General features: G+C 41.1%; 1 protein-coding gene across 1 annotated transcript; it reads right to left on the reverse strand.

Annotated features, from left to right (window-relative positions):
* Positions 1-381: 381 nt before the first annotated feature.
* On the reverse strand, positions 382-18,270 carry slc9a2 (solute carrier family 9 member 2). The gene is made up of 13 exons (XM_049594478.1): positions 17,777-18,270; positions 16,394-16,608; positions 16,056-16,304; positions 11,044-11,294; positions 10,736-10,953; positions 8,903-9,102; positions 8,401-8,490; positions 8,244-8,314; positions 5,396-5,563; positions 5,176-5,281; positions 2,250-2,366; positions 1,957-2,044; positions 382-1,687 (listed from the first exon to the last, which is right to left on the reverse strand). The coding sequence occupies exons 1-13, from the start codon at positions 18,039-18,041 to the stop codon at positions 1,272-1,274; spliced, it is 2,454 nt and encodes an 817-aa protein (XP_049450435.1). The 5' UTR covers positions 18,042-18,270; the 3' UTR covers positions 382-1,271.
* Positions 18,271-21,388: the final 3,118 nt, after the last annotated feature.

The following is a 21,388-nucleotide window of genomic DNA, read 5'->3' on the forward strand; positions in this document are numbered from 1 at the left end:
GCCCCCTTTTTGCCAAGATAACATAACATGGTCGGTACCAGTGGATGTCTTAGGTCCTCTAGTTTAATGTGATACCAGTGTCTTCACTGTAGCTTTAAAATAGATCCTGATACAGCAGGTTTTGTTTGCAAAAAAATACTCTGGCTCACTTCTTACCTTCAGCTCTGCCATTACTGCCACTACCAGTCACACCTGCTGCTGCTTCTTCTTTAGGAGCCCCTGATTTTTGGTGAGACATTCTGACTAAGCTCATCGCGTTTACATCAGCAGCACTTGTGGGTTCTGGACATCACACACCTGACCCGTATCAGATGGACCGCACCATTTCACAATACCTGCAGGGGGTGTCGGATGGCATGTTGAAATGTGTTTTAATGACAGAATTACATTTATTTATTATGTAAAAACATATAGCTTGTATTGTCAGTGATATAAGTCAGGGAGTAAATTGTTGTACTTGATCCCATTCAAGGGTCAACCAAAAACCTTTTCATGGGGCCCCTCTTGGCCTTAGGTTGGGGTCATCTGTACCTTTTGACACCCCCTGACAGAGGGCCTGATTAGTGGCATTTCAGATACTAACACTGTTATCAGAAACAACTCTGACTGTACCGAGTGTTTGACTGAGAATGACAGCTTTCAACAACATAGAAAATTTATTACAGTAAAAGAAAAAATAAAATAAAGTGGTCCATCAGATTTGTGAGGTCCATCAGTGTAACAGACAAACAAAAGGCCTCCAGTCCCAAGAGTACTTTGTACTGCACAGCAATAGTTCCTCGTGTTAAACTGATATGGCCTGTATACAAAACTTATGTCTTCAAACATTCAACCATCACACACCATAGGCAAACAAAAGTACAAAAAGTATATTTACATCTAAGGAAAGAGAAATATTTACTAAAAATAAAATAGTTTAAATTAAGTTGTCTTTAAAAATCCTACAGGAAGATAAAAAGTATTTAAAATCACATTAATGTCAACGGATGAAACGGCTATACCTTTTAAAAACTGGCAGAATGACACAGTTCATAAACAGTCCCTTTACTGTGTTGCGTTGTGTTGTGTTTCTGATGTAGTGAACACCTCTGACTGCTTATTGTCCATTATGGCTCATTGTGGAGGATGCTTCACCTCTAATAAGAAATAAACTGTCCCCCAGAGTTCACTAGTCTTTAACTGGAATGAACGCATAGCTGTGTGCAGAGACCCTGGAGCTGCTTGAGAACCTGAGCTGCAGTCCAGCTGCTCTTCAAAGCTCAGAGACATGATTACATCTTCTTGGGGTTCCACTGAGGCCGCCTGAGCAGAGGGTTTCGTGCTGTTTGGTTGTCTCTGGGTTCAGCCACCCAGGCTGCAGGTGGAGGTGGAGATGAAGGCTGCTGCTCCTCTTCTGCTTCGTTGTGCGCGTTTCTGAAGTTATCAGCTGAGCCGCTGTCGCTGTCCAAGTGACGGCGAGGAGCAGGAGCATGGGAATCACTGTAGGAGGAGTTTGTTCTGGACGGTCCACGCCCCGACCTGCCTCTGTCCTCCCCTGAGCTTTCATCCAGCACGTCAACAGAAGGCGCCTCTTTTAGGGTGTCCAGCCTGCGCAGAGGCATCATGGCTCTGGAGGAGGAGCGGGCAGGCTGGCCGAACCGAGAGCGTCTGGAGGGATAGGCCAGCTCTGACACTGTTTCTTGATCATCTGGGACAGGTAAGGAAAAGGGTAAAATTGCAAAGAAATAATAGAGTGAATCATCAATACATTCACATGTTTGGCAAATATAATTTTAGCATGTTTGACATGAACATTTGCTACTTGGTAAAAACTAAAAACAACAATCAAAAGCTCTGGAACAAACCAACACCTGAACCTTGCTTTTAGAATGATTACTCCAACCATAAATCTACTTTAAGGGAAATTAAAGGGGAAAACTGGATGTTAAGGGGTGAAAAGTAGTTTGAGAATTTTACCTGTATAGCTCTGCCTCACAGGAGGGAATTTTGAGTCCAGACTTTTCCCAGCAGGAAGAGAGAAGTATTTGTGGGATTTGGGCACTGCCTGAGAATAAAACATGGGAATGAAACAGCAGAGTGCAAAGAGAGAAGAAAGGAGAATGAATGAAGGTGGGATAAAGAAGGTGAACCTTGCATTTAATTCACACTTGGGGACAAGGTTCAATTCTGCTCTCGCTTCCTGATCTCCAGCTAAAATGCTGAGAATACATTGGATGTAGCAAGCCACAGTTGCAGGGTTTCCTGCTTACCGATGACTGAAAGCTGCCAGGTCGGAGGCTGCGGCGGATGCTGGCGTGGCGTCTTATCAATATCTCTTTGGTGTGGCTGTCATTGGGCAGAGCGTGCTTTCTTGTGTACGCCACCGTCTGGTGAAAGAGAACAAAAAGATCCAACATTACACAGCAGATCTGGACTCTTCCAGCTCACAGACTCTGCCATTTTGGACGTGTTCATCTGGAATACAATTCACAAGTGAGCCAACAGGTGGCCACAGTGATTTCACCTGACAGTAACGTCAACTAACTGGCAAATGGATAAAAATGCTTTCAGAGGAGACGGCATTCTTTACAGCTCAGATTACTCAACCAAAACTGGCCACACCTGTCTGAGCTGAAAGAGTCCGTGTCTCTGTTTGAACTTTACGAGCTGCCACACTAACCTCTTTAATGCAGCGTACCCATCACGGTCAACATAGACCTGTCTGTCTGTCTGTCTGTCCTGCAGCTGTTAGACCTAAAACAAACATTTCTAACACTATAACCGCTGCCATTGTTCTTTATAGAACTGTCTCCCTTCAAAAAAATGCTCCATGATCTACTGCTCTGATCTGTTAACATTACAATTTAGATTCTCACCTCATAAAGTGTCAAATAGATTTTAAAAAATCACAATAACACTGTTGTTAAATGCAACAACTCTAACGTGATGTGAGTTTAAAGAGGCAACATGAGACCAGGTTTCCGAATGACCCGTGCAGGATGTCAAATGTTAAAACAAACAGCAGATAAGAGGTGACGCTGAGTTTGTGTGTGAGAGCTGAAAAGAGCGGCTATTAAGACAATCTGACAATTTGTCCACTCAGGAACAGAAGCACATGCTCCCTGTTTGTCCACACATCAAAGCGTCTCAGTGGGTGATGTCATGTCACTAATGGAAAAGTACTGCCGGCCGCAGTCTGTGGCCATGCAAAACAACTCAGTTTCAGTACTGGAAGTGACCACGTCATTGTGTGAGGCATCACAGGAAATATATGTTTCCAGTTTATCAAATAAAATGAAGTCTGTTCACTTTTGATGAAGAATATGAATAAAGAGAGGATTTCAGGTGAAAGAATCTGACGCCGTTCTCTTGTCTTTTCAAGCTGCTACTCCATTTTCACGTATAAAACAAAGATGATATCAGGTGCACTTGGCTTCATTTAAGAGCCTAGAACATGTTCAGCTTTGTAGAAGAACACTTGAGACTGGGCTGCTGTCTGATCCATCGAGGCGAGACACTAATGTATGTACTGTAAGCACCTGCGTGTTGACTGCAACAACAGCAAAATGCAAATGCATGCAGACTGGTGGCAGCTGCCCGCCTTTAGTTAATCAAACAGCTCCTCTGACAACAAAGTTGTTGTCCCTAACTGCTGCTTTAGTGTTGGAAGAAGTAGTCAGATCCTTTTCTTAAGTAAAAGTACCAACAGAACAATATAGAGATACTATATTGCATATAAAAATCCTGCATTACCACTAATTAAATTTGTGACACCATCAGCCGGCTCGAGTCAAGCTCAGACGGCCAGTTCACACCGCTGCAACTTTTCTCTGCAACATTCTAAAATGGTTTTGTCTCATCACGAATCTTTGGTCTGAACTGGGCTTAACAGTGGGAGATAGAATCCTCTCCCATTGCAGGTAAACCAGAGCCGTTCACATGGCTCTGCAGTAGATGAGTATGCCTTTCTGTTTTCTATACTGGTGTTACGTTTAATGTCACAAACACTCTGGAAAACAGGTTAGTAAACAGCAGAAAGCAGCATGGAGGCCAGTGAAAATGTTATGGTAGTTACTTCTTTTGGATCTGTTAAGCCCAGTTGAGACCAAAGATTCGGGACGAGCAAGTTGAAACAGGCGACTACTTGCAATGCACTGTTCTGCAACGTTCTAAAAACCCGCCGGTTCACACCAATGCAACTAGATGAGATGGAGTATCACCTCTATGCAACAACTCTCTGTATTTCTGTTCTGATTTCCAGCTTTTCAGGCTTATTTTGTGGCTGAATATAATTTGTAGCTTCTTGAAATATGAATGAGGATACAGGCACACTGTGAGGACAGAAACAGAGGGCTCGGCAGATGGTGCACCTGCCGCAGCAGCAAGCAAACAGGTCACAAGTGAGCTCAGATGGCCAGTTCACACCGCTGCACCTTTTCTCTGCAACGTTCTAAAACGGTTTCATCTTGTTGCAAATCTTTGGTCTGAACTGGGCTTTATTTGTCCAGTCTCTCTTTTAAACCCTGTGCCAATTAATTTGAAATGATGTTCAGGTGTGGCTTGGACAAACACGGATGAAATTTGTGGCTGAGATGACAAAGAGTCATAGAGGTTAACGACGGAGGCGACACATGTTACTACGTCATGCCAGAAAAGCAAAAATTAGCACGAGTGTTATGTTTACATTACTGCAGATCGGAGCTGGAGCTGAAAAATGCCCATGACTACTGAAGAGTCATTTGTCCTGGTAATGAATGCTGATGTAACCTTTTCCATTACAGACAAAAGCCAGATGTTAGTGGGTGTTAGTGGGTTTTTTGGCCAGTGGGAAAGAGGCTTTAAACATCTGAAATGTAACAAGGAGCCCCAAGGAAACCATTGGTTTCATTTTAAAAAAATGCACTGCAATGCAACAATGTGCTTTGATAAGATCATCATGTGCTTTTAAAATATAAAATTATCATTTGAATTCTGGCAGATGTATGGAGTCAAAAATACATCCCTCTTAAATGTTGTGAAGTAAAAGTATAAAGTCGCCACACTCTATCCCCAATATTCTACTGAAATACGGTACTTGAGTAAAAGTACTTGGTTACTTTCCACCACTGTGAAGCATGATACGAGAAGAAAGGGAAAGGAAAAAAACAGGATGGTGTGCACGCAGCTGTAATCCAGCAACATTATTTGATATCTCACCCGTTGCCTGATCTGGTACATGTTCTTGGACAGGATGTCATGCATGTTCTTCAGGTCAGGAGCCAGGAACTTCCTCTTAGGTTTAGCAGAGCTTTTCTTCTCCTCACTAAAACACAGATATTCAGAGAAATTACTTTCCTCCACCTCTTTGAACCAAACAGACAATAAGGAGGCTGTGTGATCATCAGAGAAAAAGAGAGACATAATAAAGGTTTCATACTAGAGAGAGACGATGGACGGAGCAGCGCTGATGTCTCCAGACACCGTGTCCAGGATCTCCATGGCGTTCTGCAGCTCCAGCTTCTTATACAGCGCCACGATACTGGACTCGGCCCGGTTGTCTCGGATCAGGATCTTCCGCAGGATTCGATTGTTGAACTTCATAAACCTGGCACAGAGAGGAGGGGGAATACATTGCTGAGTTTGTGTGAAACAGAGGTATCTGAGATCAAAACAAACTATGCGTTTGTAATGAAGGAACAGGTAGGTTTTGGACAGCTATAGAGGTCCATCACACAAAAGAATAAACTGTATCAGGCTCTGGCTACACAGCAACACTTCTTAGTATGATAACATCAAATATATGTTTGGGTGCAATTTTTGTTCTTTTTAAAATTCTTATTGCAACTGTCTTGTCTACTAAATTGAGCACAGCGTTCGTTCAGGCAGGACACGACGTCAAGCTCAGCTCAAATCCCAGCTACATCAGCTGATCTCAAACAGCCCAATCGACTGATGGAGCAGCTGATTGATGGAAGGGAGTCAGCTGATAGATCACATGATCCCTTTCTACGCAACTAATTGGTGACTCTCATTCAGGGCACCCTATTTAAACTGCTCTGGCCTGCCTACTGTTGCTGCTGCCTTAAGCCTGATTTATGGTCCTGCGGCGTACCTACATCGTTGCCGTGACGCTGTCGTGAACCCTTCAAACTTCTCCGTCACTCCATTTCGTCGCGGTGCAATTCACCGCCAGAGCGGTAGGAGGCTGCGTTCCTTTCCTGAATGGTTATCGTCGTGTCTAGTTGATTCTTTGTTTAGCTTCCGGCTTTTCCGGTCACAGAGAAATGAACGTGGAGCACGGACAGATGGCTCCATCCGTATCCATACTGAACATTGAGCATAAATGGGCCTTAATACTGCAACATCTACATCGCAACAGAAGATGTTTCAAGATGGCGGGGATGGCGCAATCTGGAAATACGGAACCGGAAATACGTTACTACCAAGCAAATCAATCATAGCCCTCTTGGTCTGCGCTGGGTCTGCGTCGCCTCGACGTGTAGTTACATTTTTGGGGAAGTGCACGTCAGGCTACGCTGGGGGCTACAGCGAGCCTTCTGCGTTGCCACATACCCTACGACGTAGCAACGTCGTTGATTTAACGCAGGACCATAAATCAGGCTTTAGGCTTTCTGTGTAGGCGCATGGAAGGGCAGAGAGGCCCCAGAACAGAGTCATACTGCCAAATATAATGCTGCAAATGGAAATAAAGTTTTCTTTCACTAAAGTGGTCCTGACTGAACTTTATTTGTGGATATTTTTGTCTTGTTTACACTTTATAGTGCTATTTATATTGCGTTTATAGTATCTGGTAGCTCTTTTTTCATGCTTAATTGGTGCAAACAGAATTTTACTTTTTTAAAGTTATCTATCTGTAGAGAGAGTGGGAGTGACATGCAGCAAAGGGCCACAGGCTGGAGTCGAACCCGGGCCGCTGCGGCAACAGCCTTGTACATGGGGCACCTGCTCTACCACTAAGCCACCGACGCCCCACCCTCAATTATCCTTGAATCATTAAGTCAGTTAACCCAGTGCAATGTGTCAGAGTACAAACCCAAAACAAACATTTCACAGTCCTTTTACTTTCTGACTGCTTGTTTTGACTTGTTGAAATCTAATTAGAAATCTGCATTGTTGAGAAACCCGTCTCACAAGACGAGCATGGAGAGTGTGTAAACAAAGCTACAAGGAAGAAAAGAAACACTGGAGAAGGGAAAGAAACAAAGGATAAAGGGAGAAGTGAAAGCAGAGGTGACTGAAGTATGAGTGTGTCTGCAGTCACATATAAAAGGTTAAAATAGTGAAATCGAAATATAAATATAACAAATATAAATATAACATTCATATTATTTCAAAGTTATAATTACATTTAATTGTTGTAAGAGTAGCTGCTTCAGGCACCTATGCACCAAAACACAGGGACAGTTCACCCCAAAATCAAAAATACATATTTTTCCTCTTACCTGTAGTGCTAATTATCAATCTTAATTGCTTTGGTGTGAGTTGCAGAGCGTTGGAGATATCTGCCGCACCATTTTAGCTTCTACTGCTAACTCATCTAGCACCTCTGAGCTAGCTAACGTTTCAGAGCAGCCAATGAGGACGCCATCGATACGGCTGGCAGGTGTGGTTAGGTAGAAAGAAAATAGTCCCTACATGAAATTGCTCACAACAAGGTCTGTGGATTATCTTGAGCAATCGGGTCATGATTTCTCAAAAGAGAAATTGCTGTTGCGTTTTTCAAATGTATTTTTTTGGCGCTTTGAGCACCATAAGCTGAGTGCCATCTAGTTCCATTATATGTGAGAGAAGGCAGACATCTCTACGGCTGATATCTCCAACACTCTGCAACTCGTACCAAAACAATCTAGACTGATAAACAGCACTACAGGTAAGAGGGAAAATATGTATTTTTGATCTTGGGGTGAACTGTCCCTTTAAACTGTGAGGGTAAAACAGTCAAATGAGGAACTGAGTAAAACATGTCGGAGCTTTAGGGGAAAAAAACGTCAGAGTCACTGCAGATGGCAGAAGTTGAACACGACACCAAAGTCTGGTTTGCTGTCAACATTCCCACACAGTCCCCGAGTGAACAATAGCACTGTCAAAGAAACAACAAAGACGGAAACTGAGAACAGGTGAACTAAAACTGCCACCTCTCCTCCAGTTTCACTGCAGATTCTTTCTCTTTAAAGTTATGATGAAGCAGTGAGTCATTTATGATGACATGAAAGCAAATCAATTAAAGCTTCTTGTTGAGCAGACGGGAGAGAGAACGTTCTTACTTGTCCTTCCAGTAGAAGTGGCTCCACTGTCCACACAGGTCCTCAATGCCAGCTATGGTGTGCTCCATAAGCTGAGAGCAAAGGGAGACCTGTTAAAACTGTGCGCACACAAATATTCCATCAACCACATTTACAACAGTCAAAACCTGTGGCATACCCTGCAGTGAATCTCCACGTTGATGGTGTCAAGATTGCGGTTGGTTCTGCGGACATTGATGAACTCGATCAAAGGTCGAATACTGATGCCCTGTGGAGGAGGAAAAGAGAGATGAGAGATTCAGCAGAACCCAGAAAAACATGAGGGGACAATCAAAATCCCAAATGGCTGTCAAAAGACTGGCCATTGATTGAATAAAGAGCTACAGAATTCAGCACCTTATGGCAGCAGAAACAAGCTGGTGGAAAGACTTGTTTGACATCATTTTGATCTTTATAGATCTTTCTATTCGAAATCTACACAAGTTACTAGATAATGAAATCAGTTCTGATCTGGACTTCAAATCATGGTGTGTGCCAAAACATCATGATGTTTCTCTCCAACTAAGACAAAACCTTACTATGTATTGCACTAATCTAAGTTAGATTTGTTCGACATCAATGATTCACAGCAAACAACTGTGTAAAATGTTTTGAGTATAAGCATACAGACGCTCTCTTACCTGGAGAAAGACGGTGAAGAGGATGATAGCAATGGTGGCAGTGACAAAGAGCTGCTTGCGGCCGATGTTATCAGGAAGGGTGAAGGCCAAGGCAAATGAAATTGCCCCTCTCAGGCCACCGTAGGCCAGGCCAAATTGATCTTTTAGGTTAAATGGGATGGTGCGGAAAGGGTTAATGATCTGAGTCAGCACCAAGACACCTGTAAGGGAAGGAAGGGAGAAAAATATCAGGACGTTATTTTTAAATTCAAAGCTGCACTAACATACATTTTTTATATATACCATGAATCAAGTAACTCTGTGTGATGTGAAGGTGGTTGTTTGTAGTGATGAATGTACAGAGAATTATCACTTTGTAGTTCCCCTGGGCTATAACAAACTTTAAAGCATTCTTCAGCTCCTGGTTTTGGCTTGAGGGCACGCAATTGTACTGTCTACTCTCATCAACATGGTATCCAGCAGCTGTTTGACACAACTTAGCAACTAGCTGTTGAATATCTAGCTGCTAACTTAAGCTGCGTTTAGCCAATATCTCCCTCAGGAGCTGGTGGAGACCAAAACAGAGCAAGAAGGTGAGCGTGGATATTTGGCTAAACATTTCACAGCTATGTTCACCTTTACAGCCGTATACAATGATAATATCTCCGTCTTGTTTTTTAGTTTGTTCTGCTTGCCTCAGCTCAAGGCTACAGAGACAAACAGTTAAAGGTGCCGTGTGGAGTTTTCTTACAAGCACACAAAAGACATGTTTACAGTTAGTTTTATTCACTGAGATGTGTTGGGTGTATCTTTGAAGTCAACAAAGGAGCTGAATGCTTTTTACCTTCATAGAACAGTTACAAAGCCAACTTGCAGTTTGTTGGAGTGTTAAGCGAGATTTATACTTCTGCGTCATATCGAATTCGGATGCAGAGCCTACACCGTCACCTACACTGTAGCCTGACATGCATCTCCCCAGAAATGTAACTACACTTCATGGCGACTGAAACCATTTCCCTCAGTGGAAACGAAGCTTTTATTCACGTTAATTTCACAGATAAGAAACAATAAATTGTTAAGACAATAAAGCCTCCACAAAAATAGCATTTTAAGTCTTGTGTGTGATTTATCCTGGCTTCATATGAGCAGAGGGAATCTCCGCTATTCGCTAGGCTAATTTATACAATGTAAAATGCCATAGGCTTGTGCTAATAACGTTAGCATGTTGTATTTGTTTGGAAACGTGTTTAGTATAAGACAGTTGTTTGGTCAGTGAACCTTGTGAGTTGTAATGGAGCAGAATTTTGTAACGTTACCTTTGTTAAATGTTGCTGTTGTCCCTGGTTTCATATGAGTAGAGGAAATTAGTAGCTGCTAGGCTAATTTATACAATGTAAAATGCCATAGGCTTGTGCTAAAAACATTAGCATGTTGTATTTGTGGGGAAAATGTGTCCAGATAAAGACAAGTGTTTGTCTGTGAATGCTGTGAGTTATAGTGAAGCCGATTTGTGTACTTGTGTTTGAAATTGTCTCTATTAAGCCATGTTTAAAGGTGTTTTGAATCTCCTAAACTAAAGTATAAATCCTGCTTTACTGCCACAAACTTGTGACTAGTGGGACATTTTGAAACCAATGGAAAGATGTGAACCATGCCACTCATGTGCTTGTGCATGTGTGTCCTTGAGTGTGTGCTTGACAAAAAAATGGGAACCCACTTGTAAAAACATTGCTTCATAGCACTACTAGTGATCAAAAACTCCACAGTGCACCTTTCATCCTGCAACAAGAAAAACAGAAGCCAAGACAAACCTGACCTCCAACATGACACAGATAGCCCCTGCCCTCTCCTTACCGAGACCCCTCCACACAAAAGCAAACAGCAGTGTGAACAGGATGTAGCCCCAGTTCCACTCATGCTCTGTTGTTATGGTGACGACCCCCAGGAAGAAGAAGATGAGCGTCTCTGAGATGGAGCCAAGCATCTTGACCACATGGCGGATGGTCGTGCAGGAACGCTGGGAGACATTTTCCTCCACGTAGTACTTCATGGTGAGAGCGCAGGTCACAATGCTGCAGAAGAACACAAACCACTGCTGTAGTTTTCCTGTATTCTTACAGCATTAAATATTTGGACGTGGAAAAAAGTTAAAGTCTACTCACGCCATGATGGATGAGATGGCGAAGAGCTCAGCCACCAGATAGGCCAGGTAGCTGTACATGAATATGAAGAGTGGCTCGATCTCTCGAACCTTGGAGGTGAATCTTGTGGTGAAGGCGGCCACGAAGCCAAACAGGATACCGAAGCCCATCCCACCGAGCCCGACCACAAAGAACCGCGCCACCCCGAGGAAAACATCCACTGGCTCCACCACCGGCATCTCCGCCACAAAGTTGAACATGTTGTACAAGACCTGAAACATGTACACACATGCTGAATCGCACATGCAAACACACACTCTTTTATGTGAAGATTTCTGACCATATGCACGTGCATGAACAGCCCACACATCCCTGTGACAGGTCATGGGTGGTGTCAGGGGCTGCGGCCTCTACTGACACAGTTGCAGATAACAGTGATTTATTGGAATATTTACTCTGCTCTGTTTGCAATTTGATAATCTCATTTCACCAAGCGCGCTGAATGACTCACGGAAAAAGAGCATTTGCCAAAGCAGTTGGCTTTGTTCCTCCTGTTCTGCCGATACCACTGACAAACAACGAAAGCAGCTCATTGCTGTTTTCATGGTGATGTGGCTGTTTAAAATCTGCTGTCTGACTGCACACGGCCATTAAAAGTACATTTTCACAGAAAGCAGGAAATTTGTAGACATTAGAAATAATGTGAGAGCCAAAGGCAAAGACAGGCTACCTACCACACAGTACACAGACCACATTTAGCATTTTCTTTCAAGGTGCTCAGAGACAATCACTCAGTCACAGTGTTATATCTCAGTTGGATCAAGGTTCTTCAATTTTACAAGCAAAAACCCACTATGCAGAAAAAGTTTCCTGACAACAAACAGTGTTATCTGTCCTTAATGCAAACAAACTACTCAGCAAAGTGATCCTCAACCAACTGAGGTAAGTGTACCCTTGAGGGTATTTATGTAGTTACCAGGGGGTACATGGAAATAGTGTTGTGTAGCTGAACTAATTTGTAAAAAAAAAAAAAAAAAAAAAAAAGAATAATAAGCACTATTTGATAAGAAAAAATATATATTAAGTCAGCTATAACTTGAACACAATGTGTTGCAATTAAGAGTGCATGAAAAATAGTTGGCAAGTAAGCAGAGAGGTCTATACAGTGAGCTAAATGTAATGAGTGAATGCTTAAAAGTTAGCTACAAATTATGAATATAAAGTTCATATCAAGGCAGTAATTATAATATACAACAAATTACAAAATAAACCTATAATTAATTTTGTCTTTTTTTTTACTCACTTTCTTGTTTTTAATTTTCTCTTTTTACCAATTTGAGTAATTTGTTTTTTCAGTGCTCATTGCCTTCTTCCCATGTTTTTTAAAGGATGCCAATCAGGTTTCAGGGGGTCAATTGGTGTGGGTGGGGCTTGAATAGAGCACCCACTCTACCCTCTGAGCTATGCTGCGGCAGGTAACCACACACTGCCACTGGAAATAATCACTTGTTAATGTAATCATAATCATACATAAACTCAACAAATTGCCATCAGTTCTAGTATTACAGTGTACTGCAGTTCTGCCGTACCCCAGCAAAAGCTGTTGCTCATCTGTTGTGATTCGGTACAGTCAATGTCAAACACTGTACTGTCTCTCTTCTTTACTTACAAACCCCAGACCCCCGTCAGCAGGTCCTCCTAATGTTGACTCCAGAGCTACAGCCTTGGGTCAAATAGTTAGCTAACTGCAAGTAATGGATAAGTGACTGAAAGAGTTAAATACAACTAGTGAATATACAGTTGAAATAGTTAAAAGTACTGGTTAATGCTAGTGCCAGTGGCTAACTGGTTAGCTAGTAGCATCTAGCCACTAGTATGACTGCACACTTGACCAAACTCGTCAAACACTGACAGTTTAACTGTATAAAAAAAATACTGTAATACATTTAAAGTATCGCACAAACTGTATGAAAAAGTGTTGAGTAACATCCAGTATTGATAAATCAAATGGACATATTTGGAACCTGGAGGGTGTTACTGATGAGGAGGCTCAGAAGTTCATCTGCAGAGGTACATCTTAAGGAAAGGTGAGTAACCACTGACTTAGCAAATCTCTGCCCTGTGCCTGGATTTTCTTATTTCCCTCATATTTTCTGTGGACGTTTGTTAACGTGCACCCCCACAGCACTCCGGTAAGGTTGGGGCCTTCTTAAAAGGTAGCAACCAGGTGCCAGACTATAAACAGCAGGCATCCAATAGGTACAGCATCAAATAAACACATATATAGCGATGAGGTTGGAGTTTACTTTCACTTGCGCTGGCGAGTGTGTTCACAACAGTAACTGACAATTCTGCATTGTATAATAAATACAGCTTGTGATATCTTACTTTTTGTTCTCAAGCAAAACAATGCAACACAGACTATCTGTGACACACATTCCCATTTAGAGTCACCAATTAACCTGCATGTCTTTGGACTGTGGGAGGAAGCTGGAGCAGCCGGAGAAAATCCACACTGACACGGGGAGAACATGCAAACTCCACCCTGGTTTCAAAACCTTCTTGAAACCACCATACCAAGATTTGGAGTGCTAGTGGATATCTACGGCAGCAGGACAGTGTATGAGGGACAGACTCTAAATAAATTACTGCAGCTCAATGATGTGTTTTTAATAGTTGTTGGGAAACAATGGAGCTCTATGGCACTGAGGAATGAGCTGTATCAGGCTTTGGGTACACAGACAATGATTGTTAGATCAATTCATTGTTGGTTGTGGTCTTTTGATGGGATTTGTTGTTAGTAAGAAACTCATCTATTAAACAGACTCTTCTGCTCTGGGATGAGTCTGTCGAACGAAGATCATGGAAAAGGCAAACAGGAGCCATTTTTACAGCATTTACTAAAAGCGGATCTGTACGTGGAAAGAGACGGCAACAGTTCCCTGTTTCAAATTTGCATATGTACAACACAGATGGTGCAGATGATAACCTGGCAGTCTCAGTTGCAGTTCTCACCTGAAGTACTTGTGTATCTGTGCTTTTGGCAAATATTACATCTGGTCTGATTTGTGCAATTCTGCTCTCTGTGCTCTCTGTGCAGACCACGCCTGGGTAAATGTTTGTCTTCACTTTCTGCATCAGTTCCGCTACTGTGTCCCAAACAAAAGGGTCGCCACACCAAAGCTAAACGCAGGTTGTTGGAGGTGGGTGGGGAGGGCTGAGCACAATAAGGAAGAGGGTGAGGGGGGAAATTTGAGCATGAGTTCAGTTCAGAGAAGTTTCAGCCGGTGTTGTCTGCATGTGTTAACTCCGCCCATATACAACCAAAAGCTACAGTGACCTCAGAAACTGGTTTGGCCGCATCTGAGCAAACAGACCTAAATCCTCAGACCTGCAGACACAACTGTTTCATGCCTCTTACAACGTTCCCTCACTTCTATTTTTGAGTCGTTTATCTGTTCTGCAATTTTGCCTGCGCGCACACACATTTTGTTCTCATAAAAGCAAAAAAGAGGCTGAACTAACTGTACAGTATCTGACGAAACCTGAGCTGAGCCTTTAGAGAAAGAGTAGAAAAGCGCTGGACAACATGATACTGGATCTGCCATTTTTTTTATAATAGCAGTCCTGAAATTAAGGGTCCAAACTGGGTTTCAAATGGTGGGTGGAGTCCCAGTAATCTCCATGTTGCTTTGTTCCCACACCAGTTGCAGCACTTTCTCAATTAATTGTTCTTTTATCTAGGCAGAGGTAGACCAGTAGCTCCCGTGTTCTGCAAGGTTCAATTACTGCTTTTGTCAATTAAGTCTGAACACAGACAAGTTTGAGTTAGAAAGGGCAGTTTGGGAAATATTAAGCATGCGACTTGGATTTTACTGCATGTGATGTGTGAGTTTGTTAATGGATTTTTAACACAGTTTTGCTGTTGTTAACCCTTCGACACCTGAGCTAATTAGCTTGATTTCTTTCAAAAACATGGGAGGAGGGTAACGAGCAGAGAGAAGAAATTAGCAAGAAATTAGAAAAAAGAAAAATTAAAAACGAGAAAATAAATAAAGTTGAACATAATCAAACAAGAAAATGACGTAGAAAGAGTGCTTAAAAAATAATTAAATTAATAATATTTATAATAATAATTATAAATATAGCTTTTCCCTGTCTTTTTTCTTTTTTTCACCTATTTTTTTTTCTAAAATAATTGTTTTTTTGGGTGGGGGGGGTCAAACAGTTTAAGCAGAGTGTTCTTTCAAGAAATTACCCAAAAAATTTACAAGAAATTACTCAAAACAGAAAATTAAAAACAAGAAAATTTGTACCCCCCAAAAAAAAGAAAAGAAAGAAAGTTAAAAACAATCAAACAATAAAATGACCTGGAAAGAGTGATTAAAAATTATAAAAAATTCTGTATCATAATTTTAAAATGTAATAATACTTATTATTATTATTATAAATATAGTTTTCCCCTAGCTTTTTTCTTTTTTTCTCTACTTTTTAAAATAATTTTCTTTTTGTTGTTTTTTTGTTTTTGTTTTTTTAAACCAAATTTTACCAAAATAGCTCTTTGCCCTTTTCCCTGTGTTTTTGAAAGAATCACACCAATCTGGTCAGGGTTCGAAGGTTTAAATACTTGTAAGGTGTGTCTGAAAGCAGCACAAGAAAAGGGTTAAATGTGGTCCCCTATGACTTTGATTCATCAAGAATTTTCTCAGTTTCTTGAATTCATTGCTCACTGTGGAGGCAAGCAAGAAAAGCAAAGTTCTCTTCGCATATTCAGCCTAACTCAGGGTGAGTTATCGATACACAAAGGGTCATTGAGGGGTGAAGTATTGCTTTAACAACAGGTTGTAACTGCACCTTGCTCATTGCTCTGCATGTTTTCATAACAAGCAGTAGCCCTGAGGTTTCCACAGCAGGCCAACGTGTTGCAGCAAGTCTGAGCTTCGAGCAAAAAGGCACAACCAACACCTGAAACAGTCCCTGTAACCTGCACAAACACAAACACACTACCTGAATCTCTGCCTCAGTCCACTCACCACAGTGACAGCATCATTGAAGAGGCATTCTCCAAACACCACGATGTAGAGCTGCTCGTTCACAGACACGTCCTCAAACACACTCAGCACAGCCACGGGGTCCACGGCCGAGATGATGCTGGCGAACAGCAGGTTCTCCTGCAGGTTGATGTCCTGCACGCCAAACGCCTCAATCTGGCATATGGCGAACAGAGACATGCCAATGCCGATGCTGTTCCACAGAGTCCCCACCACTGCAAACCACAACACCTGCAAACAGAAATGTCAGAGTTTCTCTTTGAGATGAATGAATGAAGACGAATTTGTTTTGGGAAAGCTGTGGTTGACTTGTAACTGACCGTGCCAATGTTCTCAAAGAAAGGCCTGGTGGGCATGAAGTAGCCCGAGTCGAGGACAATCGGGGGCAGCATGTAGAGGAAGAAGACGTTGGTGGTGAGCACAGCGGGGGGCTCCTCGTGGACAGAGTGCATGATGCCACCCACGATCAGACCAATGCTGATCAGAAGACATGACTCTGGCACCCAGATGGTGATCTTGTGATACACATGGAAACCTGAGAGAAGAGATGTGAGGTCAGTTCAAAAACAGGAACAAGGCTGCATGTAAAAAAAAGCTCAATAATAAATAAAATAAAACATCAAATTGGGGCGTCGGTGGCTTAGTGGTGGAGCAGGCGCCCCATGTACAAGGCTGTTGCCGCAGCAGCCCAGGTTCGGGTCCAGCCTGTGGCCCTTTGCTGCGTGTCTCTCCCCCTCTCTCTCCCCCCTTCACGCTTCACTGTCCTGTCGATTAAAGGCAAAAAATGCCCTAAAAAATATCTTTAAAAAATATATATATATATAAAACATCAAATTAAGTTCGTTTTAAATTATTATTTTTATTTACAAGTTGACATTATTAAACTTAAAATAAACTTATTCTATTTTGAATCATTTTTATTTTATCTTAAATTTCATAATAGAAATAGGAATAATAGTTTTATTATATTTAATTTTGAATGAAATAATAAATCTAAAATAAATAATACATAAATTCATTTTAAAATCATACATGTAATAATCAATAAAATAAAAAATTAAATTGAGTTTTTTTTTCAATTATTTTTTATTAGTTTGTTTGAAATTATTAAATTTAAAATAAACTTTTTTATTTTAAATTTACTAATTTATTTCATTTTAAATTTCATAATAGGAATAATATTTTTATTATATTTTATTTCATTTTAAATGAAATAATAAATTAAAAATAAATAATGATGAATAAATAAACAAATACATGTAATAATACATAAAATAAAATCAAGTTTATTTCATACTATTATTTTTTATTTAAAAGTTTATTTTGAAATTATAAATTTAATGTAAACTTTTTTATTTTAAAGTTAATCATTTATTTTATTTCAAATTTCATAATAAATTCAAAGTATATAATAATAAATAAATGAATTTTAAAAAATAATACATTTAATAATGAAATACAGTACAGTTTATTTTAAATTACTACTTTTTTATTCAAAAGTTAATTTGCATGCAAGTTTATTTGACAGGGACCAGGTAGAGCAAATTCCAACACTTAAAATCTGATGCATTCTACTGAGATATCCAAAATATTATTTTCTTCCACAGTCCCTGAGTCAAATTTTTAAAAAGAAAAATTGACAAAATAATCACAGAACTGGATCTTAACCCATCAGCAGTTTGAGCATATGTGGCTATACTCACCAATCTTTGCGAATGAGGCCAGCAGCACCCACAGAGTAATCTCAAAAGGTATCTGTATTCTCGGGTAATCCATTGTAAACACTGGTAAATTTGCCTTCTCCGCGTCTGGAAAGGCCTGAGGGCCATTATCAGGCTTAACGGGGGGCAATATGGTGACACTGCCGGTTGGTTTGGGAGGGATTTCTCCTCTGGAGCCATATGGAAGACTTAGAAATGTCAAAATGATGAGTAAAACTCCTTGTCTCCTGCTAATGCTTAAATCCATCGTGCACAAAAACCACAGCTCCAACACAGTAATCCAAACTGATGAGAGTATCAATCACTCCATTGAACTTCACAGCCGAATAAAGAAAAAGTTGAGGTGAGAACAAGCTCAGCCTCTCCTCCAGATGTTTGTGATTTTAATTTCCTCGCATGTTCTCACTCCATCTTCAGCAGTGAAGCCTTATTTAACTTTTCCCCAGAGCTCCAGGAGGTTGTGTGATCCGGTTGGAGTCTCCTTCAAACTGCAGGACAACACACACCTGTGGTTTACCTGCAGCGCGGCCACGAGTTCCGATACAGGCTGGGCGCGGCCTCGAGCCCTGCTCTGATTGGGTGTCACCTGGAGCACATATAAAAGGTGGGGCGCGGTGCTCCTGCGGGCCATTCAGGGGCCAATCTTAAGTTTCGGTGATTCCAGTTTCCTGAGCCACACTGGTTTCAACTTTCACCTGTAACACAGACTTTTATCTGATGTATCTGAAGTGGTTTGGGAAGTGCAGACTGCAAAGGTGAATGGATTTTAATGAGGCCATTTCACTAAAATGTGAAAACCTAAAGCATATTTTAGGAGTCAGGTTGATATAATTCAGTTTCTTCTCAAATTCAATGATGACCTTTCCAGCTATTCCTGAATAATATCCCACTTAATCTTGTCTATTTTTGTTTCCACATCTTTACTCTTACCCTGACTTTAAGGAAAAGACACTGACCCTTACATGGCCCCTTAATATTTAGGACATGTTCATTTGTCTCCTCCTAATAAAAAACATGAAAGTGGTAAAGGACTTAAATGTATTTACACCACAAATTGATGCAGAAAGGGCACAAATTGTTGCACAGAAATGAACCAGGATGCTGGAAATGTAGTGTTTAATGCTCAAAATTCTCTGGCAGAGGACCTCTAAACCTCTTGTTTCATACGTGGTTTTGCATTTTCCAGTCAGCCACCATAGTTAGCAGCCCCTCTACGACAAGCAGCGATGGAAAAACACAATTTTTTGGACACAGAACTGATTTATTCAGTGTTTTTACCATGATGATTTGGCTCCCAGTAAAAATCTCCCAAACATCTGGATCTTAAGTTATCAGAGAAACAGCTATGCAAGCATACAGGTGCTAAGATAGCGGTCTGTCTCTGATGGGCCAAACAACAAAGGAGAAACACTAATTTGTCGTGAAACTGCTTCAGTCAGTGTTCTAACTGGTTTAAATCATCTGGTGGATTTGCTTTGGAGAGGAAGAGACCTCTGCCAATAATTTGGCTACATCTTACACACTGCACCTTTAAGTTTCATTTAATCTTTGTTTTTTAAATTTATCTCGTGATTTTGACCTAGTATCTCATAGTTTTGAAATAATTCAATTTAACTTTATAAATAAAGTCTGCCTGCTGACTTTTTTTAAAAACTCTTTCCAACATGCTTTTGACTTACATCATAATGTTGAGTTAGTTTGTTAAAATTATGATTTAATGTCTCATCATTTTGACTTAACCTCCTGAGACCCGAACTTTTGTTTGGTATGCATTTTTAATTTCTCTTAACTATTGGGGGATCAGTAAGACCTGATAAGTATAAAAAATAAAACACTGTCAATGGTAATAAAGTCCCAATGTCCTCAAACGAGTACTTCCTGATTAACAGTGCCTTATCTTGTAACTGTTGCTAAATTTGGTCAAATTTGTTGCCGTATCAAACTACAAACATTCTTAATCATAAATAAACAAGTTTCAACCATAAAATGTGATCAGGTTTTGGACCTTTTGGACACTTTTGTGTCAGGATCAGCTGCAGACTGACTTGGCAGAGATGGCTGCCATCTTGTTTTTACATGGATTAGTGTATTGTGCTCTTACTACCACTAGATGGCACAAAAATTGTTCATGAACGAGGACAACAGGTCTGAGTTCAGTAGAATGAAGTGTAAGGTCAAGTAAACCTAAAATGTGATGTCATCATATGAGGACACAGGGTCTCAGGAGGGTAACGGTTGCCATGGAAGGAGCGGCTGAATCTCTTATCTTACACTGAACAAAAATATAAACGCAACACTTTTGTTTTTGCTCCCATTTTTCATGAGCTGAACTCAAAGATCTAAAACATTTTCTATACACACAAAAGACCATTTCCCACAAATATTGTTGACAAATCTGTCTAAATCTGTGTTAGTGAGCACTTCTCCTTTGCCGAGATAATCCATCCCCACCTGGATATTGGCAGGAACTGGAACACACTGTCGTATACGCCGATCCAGAGCATCCCAAACATGCTCAATGGGTGACATGTCCGGTGAGTATGCTGGCCATGTAAGAACTGGGATGTTTTCAGCTTCTAGGAATTGTGTACAGATCCTTGCAACATGGGGCCGTGCATTATCATGCTGCAACATGAGGTGATGGTCGTGGATGAATGGCACAACAATGGGCCTCAGGATCTCATCTCAGTATCTCTGTGCATTCAAAATGCCATCAATAAAATGCACCTGTGTTTGTTGTCCATAACATACGCCTGCCCATACCATAACCCCACTGCCACCATGGGCCACTCGATCCACAACGTTGACATCAGCAAACCGCTCACCCACACGACGCCACACACACACTGTCTGCCATCTGCCCCATCTGCCCTGAACAGTGAAAACCGGGATTCATCCGTGAAGAGAACACCTCTCCAACGTGCCAGACGCCATAGAATGTGAGCATTTGCCCACTCAAGTCGGGGTTACAACGACGAACTGCAGTCAGGTCGAGACCCCGATGAGGACAATGAGCATGCAGATCAGCTTCCCTGAGATGGTTTCTGGCAGTTGCAGTTGTGAGGCCGGTTGGATGTACTGCCAAACTGTCTGAAATGCCTTTGGAGACGGCTTATGGTAGAGAAATGAACATTCAATTCATGGGCAACAGCTCTGGTGGACATTCCTGCAGTCAGCGTGCCAATTGTACGCTCCTTCAAAACTTGCGACATCTGTGGCATTGTGCGGTGTGATAAAACTGCACATTTCAGAGTGGCCTTTTGTTGCGGCCAGCCTAAGGCACACCTGTGCAGTAATCATGCTGTCTAATCAGCATCTTGATACGCCACACCTGTGAGGTGGGATGGATTATCTCGGCAAAGGAGAAGTGCTCACTAACACAGATTTAGACAGATTTGTCAACAATATTTGTGGGAAATGGTCTTTTGTGTGTGTAGAAAATGTTTTAGATCTTTGAGTTCAGCTCATGAAAAATGGGAGCAAAAACAAAAGTGTTGCGTTTATATTTTTGTTCAGTGTATTTTATATAAAAATAAGTCTCCTTCTTCCGTGGATTGAAAAAATAATAATATCTAAGGTGATGTAGGCCTATTC

Source organism: Epinephelus fuscoguttatus, linkage group LG13 (assembly GCF_011397635.1).
Source record: "Epinephelus fuscoguttatus linkage group LG13, E.fuscoguttatus.final_Chr_v1".
Taxonomy (NCBI): Eukaryota; Metazoa; Chordata; class Actinopteri; order Perciformes; family Serranidae; genus Epinephelus; species Epinephelus fuscoguttatus.

What these genes read in the sequence shown, in the direction of transcription:
- slc9a2 (XM_049594478.1), bottom strand. Translation starts at nt 18,041, where the DNA reads ATGGATTTAAGCATTAGCAGGAGACAAGGAGTTTTACTCATCATTTTG. An exon ending in GGCCTCATTCGCAAAGATTG is followed by an intron (nt 16,609 to 17,776) that starts GTGAGTATAGCC and finishes CTCTTCTCTCAG; the next exon opens with GTTTCCATGTGTATCACAAG. An exon ending in ACGTGGAGATTCACTGCAGG is followed by an intron (nt 8,315 to 8,400) that starts GTATGCCACAGG and finishes CTTTGCTCTCAG; the next exon opens with CTTATGGAGCACACCATAGC.